This window comes from Populus trichocarpa, chromosome 7 (assembly GCF_000002775.5).
Source record: "Populus trichocarpa isolate Nisqually-1 chromosome 7, P.trichocarpa_v4.1, whole genome shotgun sequence".
NCBI lineage: Eukaryota > Viridiplantae > Streptophyta > Magnoliopsida > Malpighiales > Salicaceae > Populus > Populus trichocarpa.
In genome coordinates, this window is record NC_037291.2 from 855,069 (window position 1) to 869,871 (window position 14,803).

Sequence of the window (14,803 nt, forward strand, 5' to 3'; positions counted from 1 at the left end):
CAAAAGCATGTATACATGTAATGTATAACTCGTTTTTTAGATAAAAAAATAAATCAGGTTTAACCTGATAACTTCATGAAAATTAAAATAAAAGCTTTTTATTTATTGTATTTAATGCTTGTTCGTTTATACTGTTAATCATATCTTAAATTATTATCTATAATATAAAAACTTAAAAAATAATGCTTTTTATTATAATTGTAATTTAAAATGCGGTTGGTCAAAAAATTAAAATGTGGTTGATCAGTAGATTAATGAGTGCTTATTTGAAAGTGTGATAAATATTATATTTTAAAGTTATTTTTGCTTGAAAATATATTAAAATAATATTTATTTTTATTTTTTAAAATTTAGTTTTAGCATCGTAAAAAACAAAAACATTAGTTAAAAAATATGATCCAACCATAATTCCAAACACCTTCTAAGAGCATGTTGGAGATTGTGATAGATTTTTTTTTTATAGTGTTTTTTATTTGAAAATATATAAAAATAATATTTATTTTTTTTAAAAATTATTTATGATATTAGGATATTAAAATAAGAAAAAATACATAAAAATTTGATTTAAAACTAAAAAAAGTAAATATATGCAAAAACACAGTCAATACACATCTTAACACCAACTTAAATTAAATTAAATTAGAGTGTTAACTACAAAGTTAGAACTCAAATCATAAATCTTATTGACCATTAAAGTGTTTGTAAGAAACAGTGAATGAACACAAGTGATTTATCCTTTCATATGCGTGGAGCCCACGAGAAGGACATTTGTCTGTAATCAAGCCAAAGCTAGCTTTGTAGTTGTATAGGTGTCTAATATCCATGTGAGAGAGAGAGAGAGAGAGAGAGAGAGAGAGAGAGATGCCTTAACTCTCATTGTTTTGCCTTTTCCTTTCTTTATTCCTTGCACAGACCTCAAAGTAGCACTCCTTACTTCTACTTGTGATAATGGGCGCTACCTCTGCTCTCCACCATTAAGTGTTTTGATCATTCAATATCAACGAGGGATAGGACCAAGATAAGCAGAAAGCAAAGACAACCCAGTTTTGAGATCTGAGAGGTGAAGCTTGAGGTGGGAGATAGGGACGATGAAGCTTCTGCTGCAACCAAAGGGAGTTCTTGCTGCCCTCTTGCTGTTGATTTTTCCTGCCTTTTATTCTCCATTCGCTCATGCCTCTCCTTCTGTCCTGTCGGTGGGTATCTTTTCTTGTTTTATTGACCGTGATTAACACCTATTCGTATTCAAGTTTGGTTATTACCTTTGATTCTCTTTACTGCAGGAATGGAATGCTCCTAAACCTAGGCACCTACCTCTGCTGAAGAGTGCCTTGCAGCTTCCAACTGTAATAACAAACAGTTAACTGTCATTTTTTTTCTTGGTTATAAGTTATATATAGGGGTCTTTAACTTTACTAAATATATGCACATACATGTCCTTTATGTAGTCAAATGAAAAGCAGTCTGATCTCTGGACTCCTTTGGATGATCAAGGATGGAGACCTTGTGCTGAGTCCACAAACTCCCCCCCTTGTGAGTATCGATGACCCATAGAGCCCTTTGAGTTTTATTTGTGTAATTCTATTAATTCCTCCCATGGGATTTGTGTTTCGTGTTTGTATTTTGATTGGCTGACTTGTCCATTATTTTGAGCAGCGTTACCTGAGAAATCTGAGGGATATCTTCAAGTGTTTCTTGATGGAGGGTTGAACCAGCAAAGAATGGGGGTAGGTGCTCCTTTCTTCTCCGTTTAGTTTTGCTTTCTTGCTTCTGCTTGTACAGTTAGTCATAATATGAATCTACTATCAATAGATATGTGATGCGGTTGCTGTTGCTAAAATACTCAATGCGACACTTGTCATCCCACATTTTGAAGTCAATCCTGTTTGGCAAGATTCAAGGTATTGTTTTACACTCTTGCTTGTATGAGTTTCTTTATACCACGGATCAACAAGGCATTATTCTGAAGTTGCATACTTTTCTATGCAGCTCTTTCATGGATATATTTGATGTGGATCACTTTATTAATGTCTTAAAGGATGACATTTCTATAGTTAAAGAACTACCTGATGAATTCTCCTGGAGCACGAGGGAGTATTATGCCATAGCTATTCGAGCTACCCGAATTAAGATGGCACCTGTCCATGCTTCAGCTAACTGGTATCTAGAGAATGTCTCGCCTGTGCTGCAGAGGTTGGTATACCTGTACCTTTTTCTTTAAGTGTACATTTAAGTTGTTCTTTACATTTTTCATCCAGGATTTCTGGTCTCAACATGCTACTATCTGTCTAATATCTCTCACACTTTTTAAGAAGCAAGCCAGCTCCCTATATACATGTTCTTACTGACCTGAGAACATGAGGAGATGGTAACAGTTACTTCGGCATTTTTGCATGGAAGTGCTGCTCCCTAGACTTAACCACACTTCATTGCAGTTGCAAACCATATCTGTTACCATGTGCACCAAGCAATGGCTTCTTCAAATGAAAATGGAGTTTAGAGTATAAAACATTCATTTTTAGTGGTGAAACATGTGCATCTACATGTATATTGGTAGCCGAAACTTCCTTTATCCAGTCCACATACATGTGTTCCCAATAATTTCACAGGGTGGATTTTTGCAACAGTGACTCGAACTATGCCTTTTCTTGAGTAGCACAAGTCTACGAATTCTTCTTTCTTTGACTTCACAAAACTATAATCAGTGATCTGCCATGTGTGTTCCAGTTATGGGATTGCTGCGGTTTCCCCATTCTCTCACCGCCTGTCCTTTGATAACTTGCCTATGGACATCCAGCGTCTACGTTGTAAAGTCAATTTTCAAGCACTAGTTTTTGTTCCACATATTCGAGCACTTGGAGATGCTCTTGTCAGTCGCCTCAGACATCCTTACAAGAATGGAGCACCTGGTGCCAGCTACCTACAGGAATCCACTGATGTGATTGATAAAGATAGTGCAGGGAAGTTTGTTGTGCTACATCTTCGTTTTGACAAGGTATGACCGAATTCTGATATAAACCAGCTGAAGTTAAGTTTGTGCTTTTGTAACTCTCTAAATGTTATTGACCCATCACATTTTAGCAATATCAATTTAGAATGTTTTTGTTTGGGTGCATGCATCCCTTTGTTTATGTACCCCTGGCTAACCTTATTACTTGGCAGGATATGGCTGCTCATTCAGCCTGTGATTTTGGTGGGGGAAAAGCTGAAAAGTTGGCTCTGGCCAAGTACCGACAAGTGATTTGGCAGGGAAGAGTCCTTAACTCCCAATTCACTGATGAAGAGTTGAGGAGTCAGGGGCGCTGTCCATTGACTCCAGAAGAGATCGGGTTGCTGCTAGCAGCTTTGGGCTTTGACAATAGCACTCGTCTATATCTAGCTTCCCATAAGGTCTTTTAGATTTACTAGTTTGGATTTGATAGCACTCCTATGTAGACATTGAAAAGGATATTTATGATTCTGTGAATGGCCCTGTTTTCTCAGGTTTATGGTGGAGAAGCTAGGATTTCAACTTTACGAAAATTGTTTCCACTAATGGAAGACAAAAAAAGTCTTGCCTCTTCAGAGGAACGATCACAGATCAAAGGAAAGGCTTCTCTGTTAGCTGCAGTTGACTACTATGTTGGCTTGCACAGTGACATCTTCGTCTCTGCTTCTCCAGGAAATATGCACAATGCTCTGGTGAGTCTTCCTAGCTGGTTTGTGCACGTTAATTTTACAGCGCATCCTACAGCATGGCTAGACTTCTAAACATTGAGTTGAGCTAATGTTTTGTGCTCTGCACCTCACTGCTCTAGTTTAATCTTGAACCAAAATGAGGAGTAATACTATGGACGTGGCCTCCATAATCCAAGTTTTTTTCTTTCTTAATGTTTAATGTGATGCTTGCCATTATTGAAATAAATGAATTAATCTAGCATTTATCACAAACTGGCACGTCAGTTAGTGGAAGTATTAATAAAGGTGTTAGTGTGTCTGGGTGCTAGCATTATTCAACGAGTAATGTTGCCTAACCAAATCCTATTTGGTTGAACTCTTTTTGATACTCCAGGTTAGGACTAGTATTTTTGCTCTGCACCCACTGCTAAGAACTAAAACAATAGAAACTCGTTTCACATTCATTTAGATATGAGAATAACTCAAAACACTTTGAACACCTATGAGGTAACAGTTAAGCTATCAAAAGATATTAGTAGTTAGGAGGAGTTTAGTTTTGTTTCGATGTCTGTCTTTCATCTTCCTTGTTTACAATATGATAACAGACATGAGTTGAACTAATAAATAGATATGGGAGAATAGATTTATTTCTCCGATGTAAATCCTACCTATCCTCGCCCGCTACTGACTGATTACATTTTTATGAAAAAAAGATAAAAGTTGAAAGGGGTTCTTTATTGTATTAATCAATTGCAGCTTGATCGCATGCCAGTAAAATTCTTCTGCGAAAGTTTACATAATGAAAAATTTTGTGATGCCAACAGGTTGGACACCGGACTTATAAAAACTTGAAGACCATAAGGCCAAATATGGCTTTGTTAGGCCAACTGTTCCTTAACAAAACCATTAGTTGGACAGACTTCCAGCAAGCGGTCGTTGAAGGGCATGAAAACAGACAAGGGCAGATCAGGCTAAGAAAACCAAAGCAATCTATTTATACTTATCCTGCTCCTGATTGCATGTGCTATGCTTGATGTGATTATGTGAAGGATATCAAACCATGTGTGTTCTATTGATTTATCACCGCAACTATTGTTTGTGGCTTGTGCCCTGTAGTATTGACACCATAAATAAACATGAATTTCTTTTTTCTCCAATGAATTTTAGTACCCTTGTAGCATATTCGTGAGTGGAAATGGATTGTATTAAAATGGAAGTGGATTCAGAGAACTATGTTTTTGTCAGATTCTCGGCTGGTTCTGGTTTCTGGATAGGGATATCTGGACCAGAAGTGTTTCTATCCATCATTCAATTGTTAACAGCTGTATTCACTCCGCATCCATTCGAAAAAAAACTTGTCTTAGTGAAATATTATTACATTTGCAGAGACCATGTCCTGGTTCGGATTTCTTTCTTTATGGCTGGATTCAGATTTCACGCCGGAGACCATTCTTGCTGGTCCCTAACAAGCTGATCTTGTCTGCACATCGTGGTACAGTAGCTAGCACTTAACAACTAAAACAATAATGTTAGGTCCAATTGAATACAGCGGGCGTGGTACTGTATTTCAGTCAATCTTGGTGAATTTAAAGGAAACAAGACAGGCACACGAGAACGAGAACCGACTCTGAGTACCAATTGATTGATATAGCAACAAATGTAACAGGACAGCCTCAAATGATTTGGAGTCAAACTGGATCAATTTTGACAACTAGTCAAAGCTATGAAAATATACAAATCTACATCGCCTAATTTTGTTGTGAAGCGAACCAGGCAGTATAATCGGACCGCACTTATTATGAAGAATGTTAAAGCACATGTACGATGCCCCGAGAGCTTTCATAGATGCCACGACTTGATATGGGGTTTCCTGGCCAAAGTGTGCAGTTCGAAGGAGCAAAAGTTAGGACATCCGCAGAGATCAACAAAGATGATCTTACTGATCCCCGGATGTTGGAGTTGGGGGTGGACCATCTCTCCTATCCTTCACAGTGGTTGGAGATCCGGTTCCATTTTGTGATGCAGCAGCCATCTCCTTTTCTTCTGGTGGAGTTGGATGAGAGGCTATGTCTTCATCGATAGGAAGTGTTCTCTTTGAACCCTCCAAAGCAACACCAAGAACTATATTTTCCTCCAATGCAGATCTAGATGATGATGGCTGAGAAACTGACCTTTTCTCCTGTTTTGACTGGGAAGATTCCTTCAATCCACCTGCTTTTTCAGTACTAGCTTCCTGTGAGTTAACTGCAGTTACCTTGCTATTCTGGCTTACATTTGCAGGACTAGTAGTCTTAGATTTCGCATCTGATGTTGTCTTATTTTTATTCAAATTGTCAGAGACTGATCCTGCTGCTTTGGATCCCAAACCTGATGCTTCTGTAGCATTTGAATTTGTCTTAAGGACAGAAGTTGGTGGGGATTTCACTGTCATTTTGTCATCGACCCTGGAATGAGATACGGATACTGTTGTAGACTTTGTGTGCACCTTGGCATCTGAATTTGGTGTTTCACCGCTATTTGCATCTCCCTTTGAGTCAGATTTTGGTGTTTCTTTTGCCCTCGAGTCAGACTTCGTGTTTGTTCCTGCTTTGGTGTCACTTGTAAGCCTTGATATGGTCTTACTGTCTTTCTCTCCAGTTACACGGCCCGAACGAGCTTGTGATTTTGCTTTATCTTCTCCATTGATTCTATAAGAAGGTTCAATCAGTAGTAAAGGACGTTTTGATGCCACTCCTCCATGGTTATAGATGGAATCTGTGAAAGGAACATTTTCTATATCGGTGTCACTGGTGTCACTGTATATTTTCTGTATTGTACGGATTGGCGTAGCGAGTCGGGCCCTATGATGGCTGATAACCCTTAGTAAATCCATAAGTATAGCTTCCTGTTGCAGTGAACATTGCATTTAAGATAAGCCTTGTCTTCCATATGCAAAATTCAGATAAGACATGCATTATCTACCCAAAAAAAACCAGAGGTGCAGATCTGCATTTGATTAAAAATGATGGAGCTCCTTCCAGCCCATGAAAATGAATGAAATGAAGCTTTTATTGATCATGGGGAGACTTGAACCCAAACTTTGTAGAGGACAGTGAGCTTCGTTTTCTTTGTTTTTTTTTTTCCTGCCTTGCTTTCTTTTCTTTAACAAAGTTGAGGAAAGTCAATCAAAAAGCAGCAAAAGGAGTCAAAAGATGCCGATTGAGCTACAGTTCATTGGCATCTTATAGCCCATGCTTTTAATATGGGAAGTTCAGTAGAATGATGACTAGATAATTTTTTAATAGAAGTGTCCTTATTTAGGGAGCTTCCGCATAAATCTTTGAAGTTCCATATACGAGCTTTCTCAAATATAATTACAAAATCTAAGTTCTATTGTTGGACATGATGACTTCTAAATATCTGGATATATTCACATATTTATGCTAACACCTGCATGCACATCAGCCTGTACAAGGTTATCATATCAAGCATATTTACAAGTCCGTGTAACTATATTTCTATGGAAGATTAAAAATTGAAATAAAAGGAATTATGACAAATTTCGTGAGAAGAAGTTAGCATGCATTTTCCTCGTTTGCTGTTGTTAAAAGGGTGGAGAGAATGGATGATTGTGTGGCAACATTAGTCTCTCATGTTGCGCCAAGCACACAAACAAGACACCAACAGGTTCAGGTTGGATGACTGAAAATACCCAACCAACAGTGCATCAACACAAAGCAAGCATGATATGAATGGTTTTCCACAGTATCACAGGCCAAAAAGGTCTTCCAAGGCTTTATCCAGAAAGTCTGGAAAAGGATTTGTGACAGAAAGCATAAAGAAGTCTGGGAGAGCTCCTTTTTTTTTTCTTTTTTTTTTCGTGGAGGGTGGTTTTCTACCTCTTCATATACAAAAACATACAAAATGCACGACATCAGTACCATTATTATTTCATAACGTATCTACATAGCAAAGTTTACTGTGGGCTATACTAATCAAGATAGGGTAGTGCTAGGGGGGAAAGTATAAAACCTTTACCTTCACACAAAGGTATTCTTCATGATGTGAGGTCTTCACAAAACAGGACACTAAGATCTGTAAAATACAACACAAAGATCAGACACAGATAAGCATATACGAAACCTGCATTAAATCATTCAGTTGTTCAATTAAAGCATTCATAATACTGACAATTATTGAGTGCATATGGTGCATTCACCCACCCCCCTCAAAAACAAACAAAAAAAAAAGCATGCTGCACATATTCATGAACTAGCATGGGGAAATTTGAGCCTAAGTCTTGTTTCCCAAGTACAACTGTAAATTTCTCATCATTTTTCCAGTGCAAATGATAAAAAGCATGAAGCCAACATATTGTCTTTTATAATTTTTTTTATCACTGCTATCATTCTGTATTTAGAAAAATGAAAAAGAAACAAATGGCCTCAATACTCAACGCATACAAGCAGCCCAAGAACTGTCAAGGCAAGAAAATGGCCTCTCATTTACATTCCTAAATTTCACTCCACGAAACATAATTATTTCCCTAGCATCTTTACCTCAAAGATTTATAGTCAAATATTGAGAATGAAAAAAATTCAAGGAATTGTGTCAACTTCCATTATGCTCAAAACAATGACTTATTCTTTAAACTTTTTCCTCAATATTACCAATCTGGAATGAACCATGCATTAAAATTGGGCTTTAGGCTGCTTTTTGGATGCACATGCATTTTCCTAGCACAGATACTGCAGGGAGGAAAAATGACACTTGGCAATTCATAGTCATTAAATGCCTCAAATCTCTGCATGTTTTGATAACTTAACAGATCAACTGCATTCATAATTTTTTTGGAAATGAAAAACTCAAAAAAATACTGCACAGACAGTAAAATATCAGCAACATAAGCAGAGATATATCAATTACCTATAAATCAGAATACAGAAAATAAAAAACTGATTAACTGGACACTTTTACTGCTCTCAAAGCAAAATTCCTTAAACTAGCAAAAATACATGACCTGGCCTACATGCCCCTTTAAGATAGTTCCTTTGACAAATGCATCTTTTATGAAAGTGCAATAACTGTCCTTAATTGGTTGACCTTTTTTAAAAGTTAAATTCTTTTTCACATGTAAATAGGATTGAGATATAGGATATTCAAATTAAACATGCAAAATTAACATTTTGATGCATGACATGGCCAATAACTTGGGGCCATACCTAAATTTGAAAAATGAACCGTAATTAAAGCAAGATGGGAGTTGGATTTTTATAAGCATCCCTTTGTAAGATAAAGCACTAACCAGGAGAGCCTGATTTTCAGGATTGATATTGTCCAAAAATATTCTTCTATGCAACCTCTGCTGCTCAACTTGAGGATTCTTGGCCAGGACTTTGCGCATATCAGCAACAATATTCTGCACAGAGAGAAGCACTGAACAAAGTTGCTACAGAGGAATGTCAAATAGAATTTAAATGGTTGAAAGGGTAAAAGTCATTATGGATGAAAAGATAATGTTCTCCTCACATTAATCTTATGAGCATCCAAATGACTAATGGCCAGGTGGGTTTTAATACGCCAATGAGTCTTTTGACTGAGATTTCTAACAACGTTCACTGTGAACTTGTGATTTGGAATATGAACTGCTTCACGATCTTCACCTCTGACAATTGTTGGTGACCACCAACCCACATGCTGCAGAGAATGAGAAAGGGGAAGGAGCACATAAGGCATTGCCATCATTAGCAATGTCAAAGCAATACTAGATTCTCAGTTGTCTGGCAAAAAAAGAAAAAGACCTATACTAATATTTTTATATTGTTCGAAATAACGTGCACCTAGGGGTCCATTTACAGATTTGAAGCACAATATCCCAAATTTACATGTTATTTTTTCATTTTACTTTCTTGCAGCTTCTTCAAACTTCAAAGAGATGTGTTCTCATGTACAAACCTCAACAGTGCCAGAAACTTCATAGCCTTCAATTTTTGTTTGAATCCACTCATTCACAACAAAAGGCCGAGTTGCATGAATCATTGCACTGGAGAGGAAATTTGTGAATATCTGGAACAATGAACAATATAAAAGTCAGACCTTGAAGAAAATGAACCTGCATGCTATTTAGCTACAGCATGAATAAAAATAAAATTTGTTAAAATAAGGAGAGAAAAAACGAGGTTGCTGCCAGAGGCTATACACAGAGAAATGAATTAACTTGAAGTCCAGAAACATTAAAAGACAGGATGAATAAAAAGGACGAACTCTTCATCGCACCTCACGACCAGCAAGAGTCAGCAATACTGTCCCAAGACCTCCAGCAGTGAGCCACTTCTGGGTAGAGAAACCCAGCAACTCCATGAATAGTGAAACAGCAGCTACCCACACTGCAGAGTATACAGCTCTCCCAGCAAATTGGAAACCCATCTGTCCAAAATGCAAACATATCTTTACTTGTAAACAAGAACTCGCTAAGAAATATGTGTATGTAACAGTTCAGTTGTCTGGCCAGAAAGAAAATAAAGATCTAATGAAAAAGAAAACTGAGGATGAATACATATTCAAAAGTGCTTATTAACTAGGTGGGGAAATTGTAGATATGGATGCCTGATCTAATTGACATCCAATTGAAAGAAGATCAGAAGGTTATATGATCAGTGTGAATAAACAAGTAGAAATTTTTTGCATGGCTCTACTTTGTGCAATCAACAATGCTAAGCACTTTTGAAGAATGTCAATTTGCCAATAAGAAGGATATTATGTACCTATGAACACTTAGGTGGTGCAGACAGGAAGCAAAATTTGTCATTTTGCAGATAAAAGTATCTGTAATTTCAAGATTTGCTGGAAAATCCAGAATAATTGTCTAAGTCTAGGTTTTATTTTCTATTTTGTATTTAGTAGTCATAAAGAGTTATTAGCTTTATTAGGTTTTTCATGTTCTAAATAGACTATTAGTATTTTATATATATATATAAGAAAATAAGTCCTCATCGAACTTGGGATACTAGCAACTCCATATAAAGGTGTTATGCAATGTTCAATAGAATTAGTTTGTGAATAAAATCCAACAATTTGCTTTTGATTGTGTGACTCGATCTCCCTTTATGTATGGTGTCCACACTTTTAATCCCCATCAATCCTATGGCTATTAACCATCTAAAGACCAACTCAAACCCTAAAATTACTGTTCACGTTCCTAAACAGTCTCAGAAAGTCAGATCCATAGCAGCCCCCAAGCAGTCCTACATCAGCTGGTATCAAAGCAAAACCTCAAACCCCACTGCACACCTCAATTGATATTTCGATTCGATTCAATTCTCTGCCTGCAATTTTAGAATTGAGTGGAAAGGAGTTTTCCTGCATCCTAATCCCTTGATCGCTATGTAGACATTGTTCAATTTGCTGAAGTTATACATCTGTTTTTTTCATCATTGTTCCCAGGTTTATATTGCTGAAACTGGTTGTTTTCTTGTTGAAGTTAACCTGTAGTTTGGTTTGGTTATATTCAAGAGAAGCTATTTTGTTTCCCAACAGAAGTTTTGGAGGAGAGAATATGTATCCTATACTTATTGGACATACAGAAATCCTTATGACTCGATTAAGAGAGAAGTACTAGAGGCTAATAATGAGTTGAGCTCACTTTTGCTGATTAGACAATCTCACATGTTGTATCATATTATAGAGAGGAGCTAAGTCAAGTATTCAATCAGTATGGCTGTGTGGACTTTATAATCATATTTGAAGCGTTAGCATTCACTAATTTTAGGTATTATAAAAATGCTATGATAGCTAGAGCTTCGCTCCAAGGACGCTGTGGCTACAGTAATGGTTGAAGGTTGGAAGTTGGATATTACATTTATTCGACTCTTAGTGTTTTGACTTTTGAGAATGTACGGTAATACTAAGAACAAACCATGGATGTTATAAATCCTACACAAAAATCAAATCTGAGAGTTGAAAGGCTAAACCAACAAGTGGAGCAGCCAGTATAACCAACAATAAAGATGGAACTGCATGCTGAGAAAGAAAGCCCTAGCATAAAAAGTCAGAAACTTTTGGAAGCAAAACCTGTGAAGCCAACTATTCAGCCTGAACAACAACATGAAGAACAATTCCAGCAACCTCAGGGCCATGAAAAGAAGGTAGAAACAGTATAAAGGAATGCAGGAAGGTCTGATGAGAGGGTTCGGCAAATAGAAACTGAAAATCACTATGTAGGAAAGAAATTCAGGGGACACCATTAGGAAGGTGTAAGAGATTGACATGCCAAAGACAGTAGACACCATGAAGGAACAAGAGCACAGCATCAAGAATGCTCAAGACAGAGATGAGCGAATTGTACATGTCAATCACATTGACTTCCTTCTTCCACAAGTTTGGTGATTTGATTATAGAGAAAAGCATCATGCTTTCCTCGCTGTAAAACTTATGGCATAGAGTAGTGGTATCAAGTCAAGGGAGTGGCTTCAAGCTATGAGATGAGGTGTGGAAGGTGTGGTTTTTACAATGACACTAAACTTCGAGGTCTGAGTTTTCTCCTTGCAGGTTTTTTTATTCTAGATAGACTATTAGTATTTTCTTATATAGAAAAATTAGTCCTCGTTCGACTTAAAGAGTACTATAAACTCTATATAAAGGTTATGCAATGTTCAATAGAGAATCAGTTTATTAATAAAATTCCAGCATTTTGCTTTTGATTGTAAGACTCAATCTCCCTTATGCGAGACTCCTAATAACCCTAGGTGTGAAACATTGAGTTTTCTATCACTAGGTGTGACTCCTAAAAACCCTATTAGTGTGACTTCTAATAGTTCAACAAAAATTCTATATTTCAACCATCAAAAAGCCTCCATTGAATTCCCAAAAGTCCACACATCCTAGCCCCATCAATTCTATAGTTATTAACCATCTAAAGATCAACTTGAACCCTATAATTACTGTCCATGCCACTGTTCACAGCCCTGAACAGCCTCTGAAAGTCAGATCCAGAACAGCCCTTAAAGCTGTCCTGCATCTTGAGGGTAATGCAATCCATATCATATCACAAATAATGTAACCAGACTATAATATTGCTTAACCTACTCCATAAGGTATGCAGTAAAATGAAAGCCAATAACAATCCAAAATTGAGGACAAGATCTACAGAAATATAACTCGAGAGGCATAAAGATCAGGAAAAAAATGATATCTGCTCATAGAAAGCCATGAACCAGTGATGACCATTCAAAAGAGCAATAATGATAAAATTTCAGAGATGAAAGAGAAAAGAAAAAAGAAAAAACTATATTTTAGCATGCAAAACATACAGTTCTTGCATCACTAGGCTGTGGGGACACCATGAAGAACTTTTGAGCTTGTTGAATCATGCTGCAAAGAAATTTTTGCTGATGTTTAGTTTTCGTGCTACTGTCAATAAGCAATCTAGCTAGGAAACACTAGCCCCAAATAAGAACCAAAACATTTTCACTTTGAAAATCACAAAGCTCTGAAGAACAAGATGAATTAGTCATATAAAGCAGATTAGATTACAATAATGGAAGAATTATTGTAACTGTGGAAAGTAAAAGGTCACCCTGGTAAAAGAAAAATGAGAACAAATCCATAAAGTGAAGACCTCCATGGTTTCAGTTTATTGAGTCAACGTTGAGAGATGATCTTGTCCAACAATATAAAAAAGAATAGCAAGGAAAAGGGAATGATAGTCACCTTGATAAACAATAAGCAAATGCGAGCACTGTCGACAATGATCTTACAAAATTCAAAAGCCTTTGCTTGACAACCTCACTAGCTTCTGTGGGCAAAACAACAGGATCCAGGGCCCTGCAAGAAACCAAATTGTAATCAATTACAACGTTCAATAATTGGAAAATAGGTTGTGCATTTAAGACTGAACATCCACAACTTTTCTTGCAACTTTAACAAGGTGATGGTAGTTAGTTAAACCTGCAAACAAGTATCGCACCAGTCCACAGCATCAAAGGCTGAATATATGAGGCCATCACATAATAAGTTCCACTCTTTTTCCAACTATTGTCGCTTTTCTGCAAGATAATTACGCAAACACCAAAAATAAAATCGCAGAACAACAAGAACCTCAAAACAATGCTATAAACTTAAACAGGGTAAACATACGTGAAATAGCAAGTTTCTGCTCTGACGCATTAGCGGCCCCAGACCCCATACAGCAAATACAATAATACCAACTGCTGGAGCTAACTTAAAAACGAGAGGACTAGTTTGTAAAGCATTAAAGGACCTGCATAATAACACACAGAGTATCAACAAAGATATCAGCTCAACGCATAAGCCACTGAAAGAAAGAAGACTACCTCGTCAACGTCACGGAAGCAGCCTTCACAGCAGGAAGTTCAAGGGCTTGGCGTGGCACCAAAAAAGAACGGCATCTAAAAGTTTTCTTATTATTACTTCTATTTAATGATACAGAATAGATTGGCCTTTGCAACAGTTGACGACAATCGTGGAGCCGAAACTACAGCAGCAAAAAAAAAATCATCCAATATCCAAAAAAAAACCCTAAAATTAGCAACAGCATCAATAAAAAGAATAGATTAAGAAATAATTACCTTGAGGGAGGTGTTGCTTAATAAAGGAACCTTGCCCTTCCCTAATAATATACTCTGAAAGAAGAAAGAAGAAGATGAAACAACAACAACAACAAAGGTAAGAAGAAAGGAAAGGAAAGGAAAAGAAAGAGCACCTTAAAAAATTGATTATGATTGTTGTTTGAGGGCTGGTTCTTGCAAAACCCCAAATCATGGGAAAATTGCAAGGAACCAGAAATAGCCATTTTGTTGCCTCAAAAATTCCGAAGTTAAGATTGATTTTTTCTTGGGAAAAAAAAAGGGGGGGGAGGAGGAGGAGGAGGAGGACTACGGAATTTCAAGCATATTCCCCAAATGAAAAATACCACTTCAGAAAAATAGAGTTTCGTGCATTTTTTAAAAAAATAAAAGAAAAGCAAAAAACAGAGAGTGGAAGAATAATATATTATATATATACGAATAAGAGGAGAATCTCAGGCCTTGAAAACCTTTTTTTTTTCCGCGCAACAAATACGTGCGTTTAATTTGGGCTGTAAGCCCCGATTTTTTTAAATAAAATAAAATAAAACAACAAAAACGTGCGTTCTCCTTCGCGAAAAAAATAT

The 14,803-nt window shown here is 36.8% G+C and overlaps 2 protein-coding genes across 3 annotated transcripts; one reads left to right on the top strand and one right to left on the bottom strand.

Annotated features, from left to right (window-relative positions):
• The first annotated feature begins 812 nt into the window (after positions 1-812).
• LOC7495546 (O-fucosyltransferase 39) lies at positions 813-4,811 on the top strand. Its single transcript, XM_002310832.4, has 10 exons — positions 813-1,193; positions 1,281-1,343; positions 1,446-1,530; positions 1,654-1,724; positions 1,810-1,898; positions 1,987-2,190; positions 2,725-2,992; positions 3,160-3,387; positions 3,481-3,678; positions 4,479-4,811. The coding sequence occupies exons 1-10, from the start codon at positions 1,089-1,091 to the stop codon at positions 4,686-4,688; spliced, it is 1,521 nt and encodes a 506-aa protein (XP_002310868.1). The 5' UTR covers positions 813-1,088; the 3' UTR covers positions 4,689-4,811.
• Positions 4,812-5,265: 454 nt separating this feature from the next.
• Positions 5,266-14,603, bottom strand: LOC7480189 (mechanosensitive ion channel protein 2, chloroplastic). Of its 2 annotated transcripts, XM_002310273.4 has the most exons (13): positions 14,354-14,603; positions 14,220-14,273; positions 13,965-14,125; positions 13,768-13,891; positions 13,579-13,676; positions 13,342-13,455; positions 12,942-13,002; positions 9,910-10,059; positions 9,589-9,699; positions 9,163-9,330; positions 8,939-9,052; positions 7,672-7,728; positions 5,266-6,538 (listed from the first exon to the last, which is right to left on the bottom strand). In XM_002310273.4, exons 1-13 carry the CDS (start codon positions 14,441-14,443, stop codon positions 5,591-5,593), a joined length of 2,250 nt encoding a protein of 749 aa, XP_002310309.3. In that variant the 5' UTR covers positions 14,444-14,603; the 3' UTR covers positions 5,266-5,590. The 2 variants fall into 2 exon arrangements, with proteins under 2 accessions (XP_002310309.3, XP_024461356.2); XM_024605588.2 differs by lacking the exon at positions 9,163-9,330 and having other exon boundaries at positions 14,354-14,580.
• Positions 14,604-14,803: the final 200 nt, after the last annotated feature.

Coding starts and splice junctions, on each gene's coding strand:
- LOC7480189 (XM_002310273.4), bottom strand. CDS start 14,443: ATGGCTATTTCTGGTTCCTTGCAATTTTCCCATGATTTGGGGTTTTGC. Junction 14,274..14,353: donor ATCATAATCAATTTTTTAAG/GTGCTCTTTCTT, acceptor TTCTTCTTTCAG/AGTATATTATTAGGGAAGGG. Junction 9,053..9,162: donor TGGATGCTCATAAGATTAAT/GTGAGGAGAACA, acceptor CTCTCTGTGCAG/AATATTGTTGCTGATATGCG.
- LOC7495546 (XM_002310832.4), top strand. CDS start 1,089: ATGAAGCTTCTGCTGCAACCAAAGGGAGTTCTTGCTGCCCTCTTGCTG. Junction 1,531..1,653: donor GTCCACAAACTCCCCCCCTT/GTGAGTATCGAT, acceptor TATTTTGAGCAG/CGTTACCTGAGAAATCTGAG. Junction 2,191..2,724: donor GTCTCGCCTGTGCTGCAGAG/GTTGGTATACCT, acceptor TGTGTGTTCCAG/TTATGGGATTGCTGCGGTTT.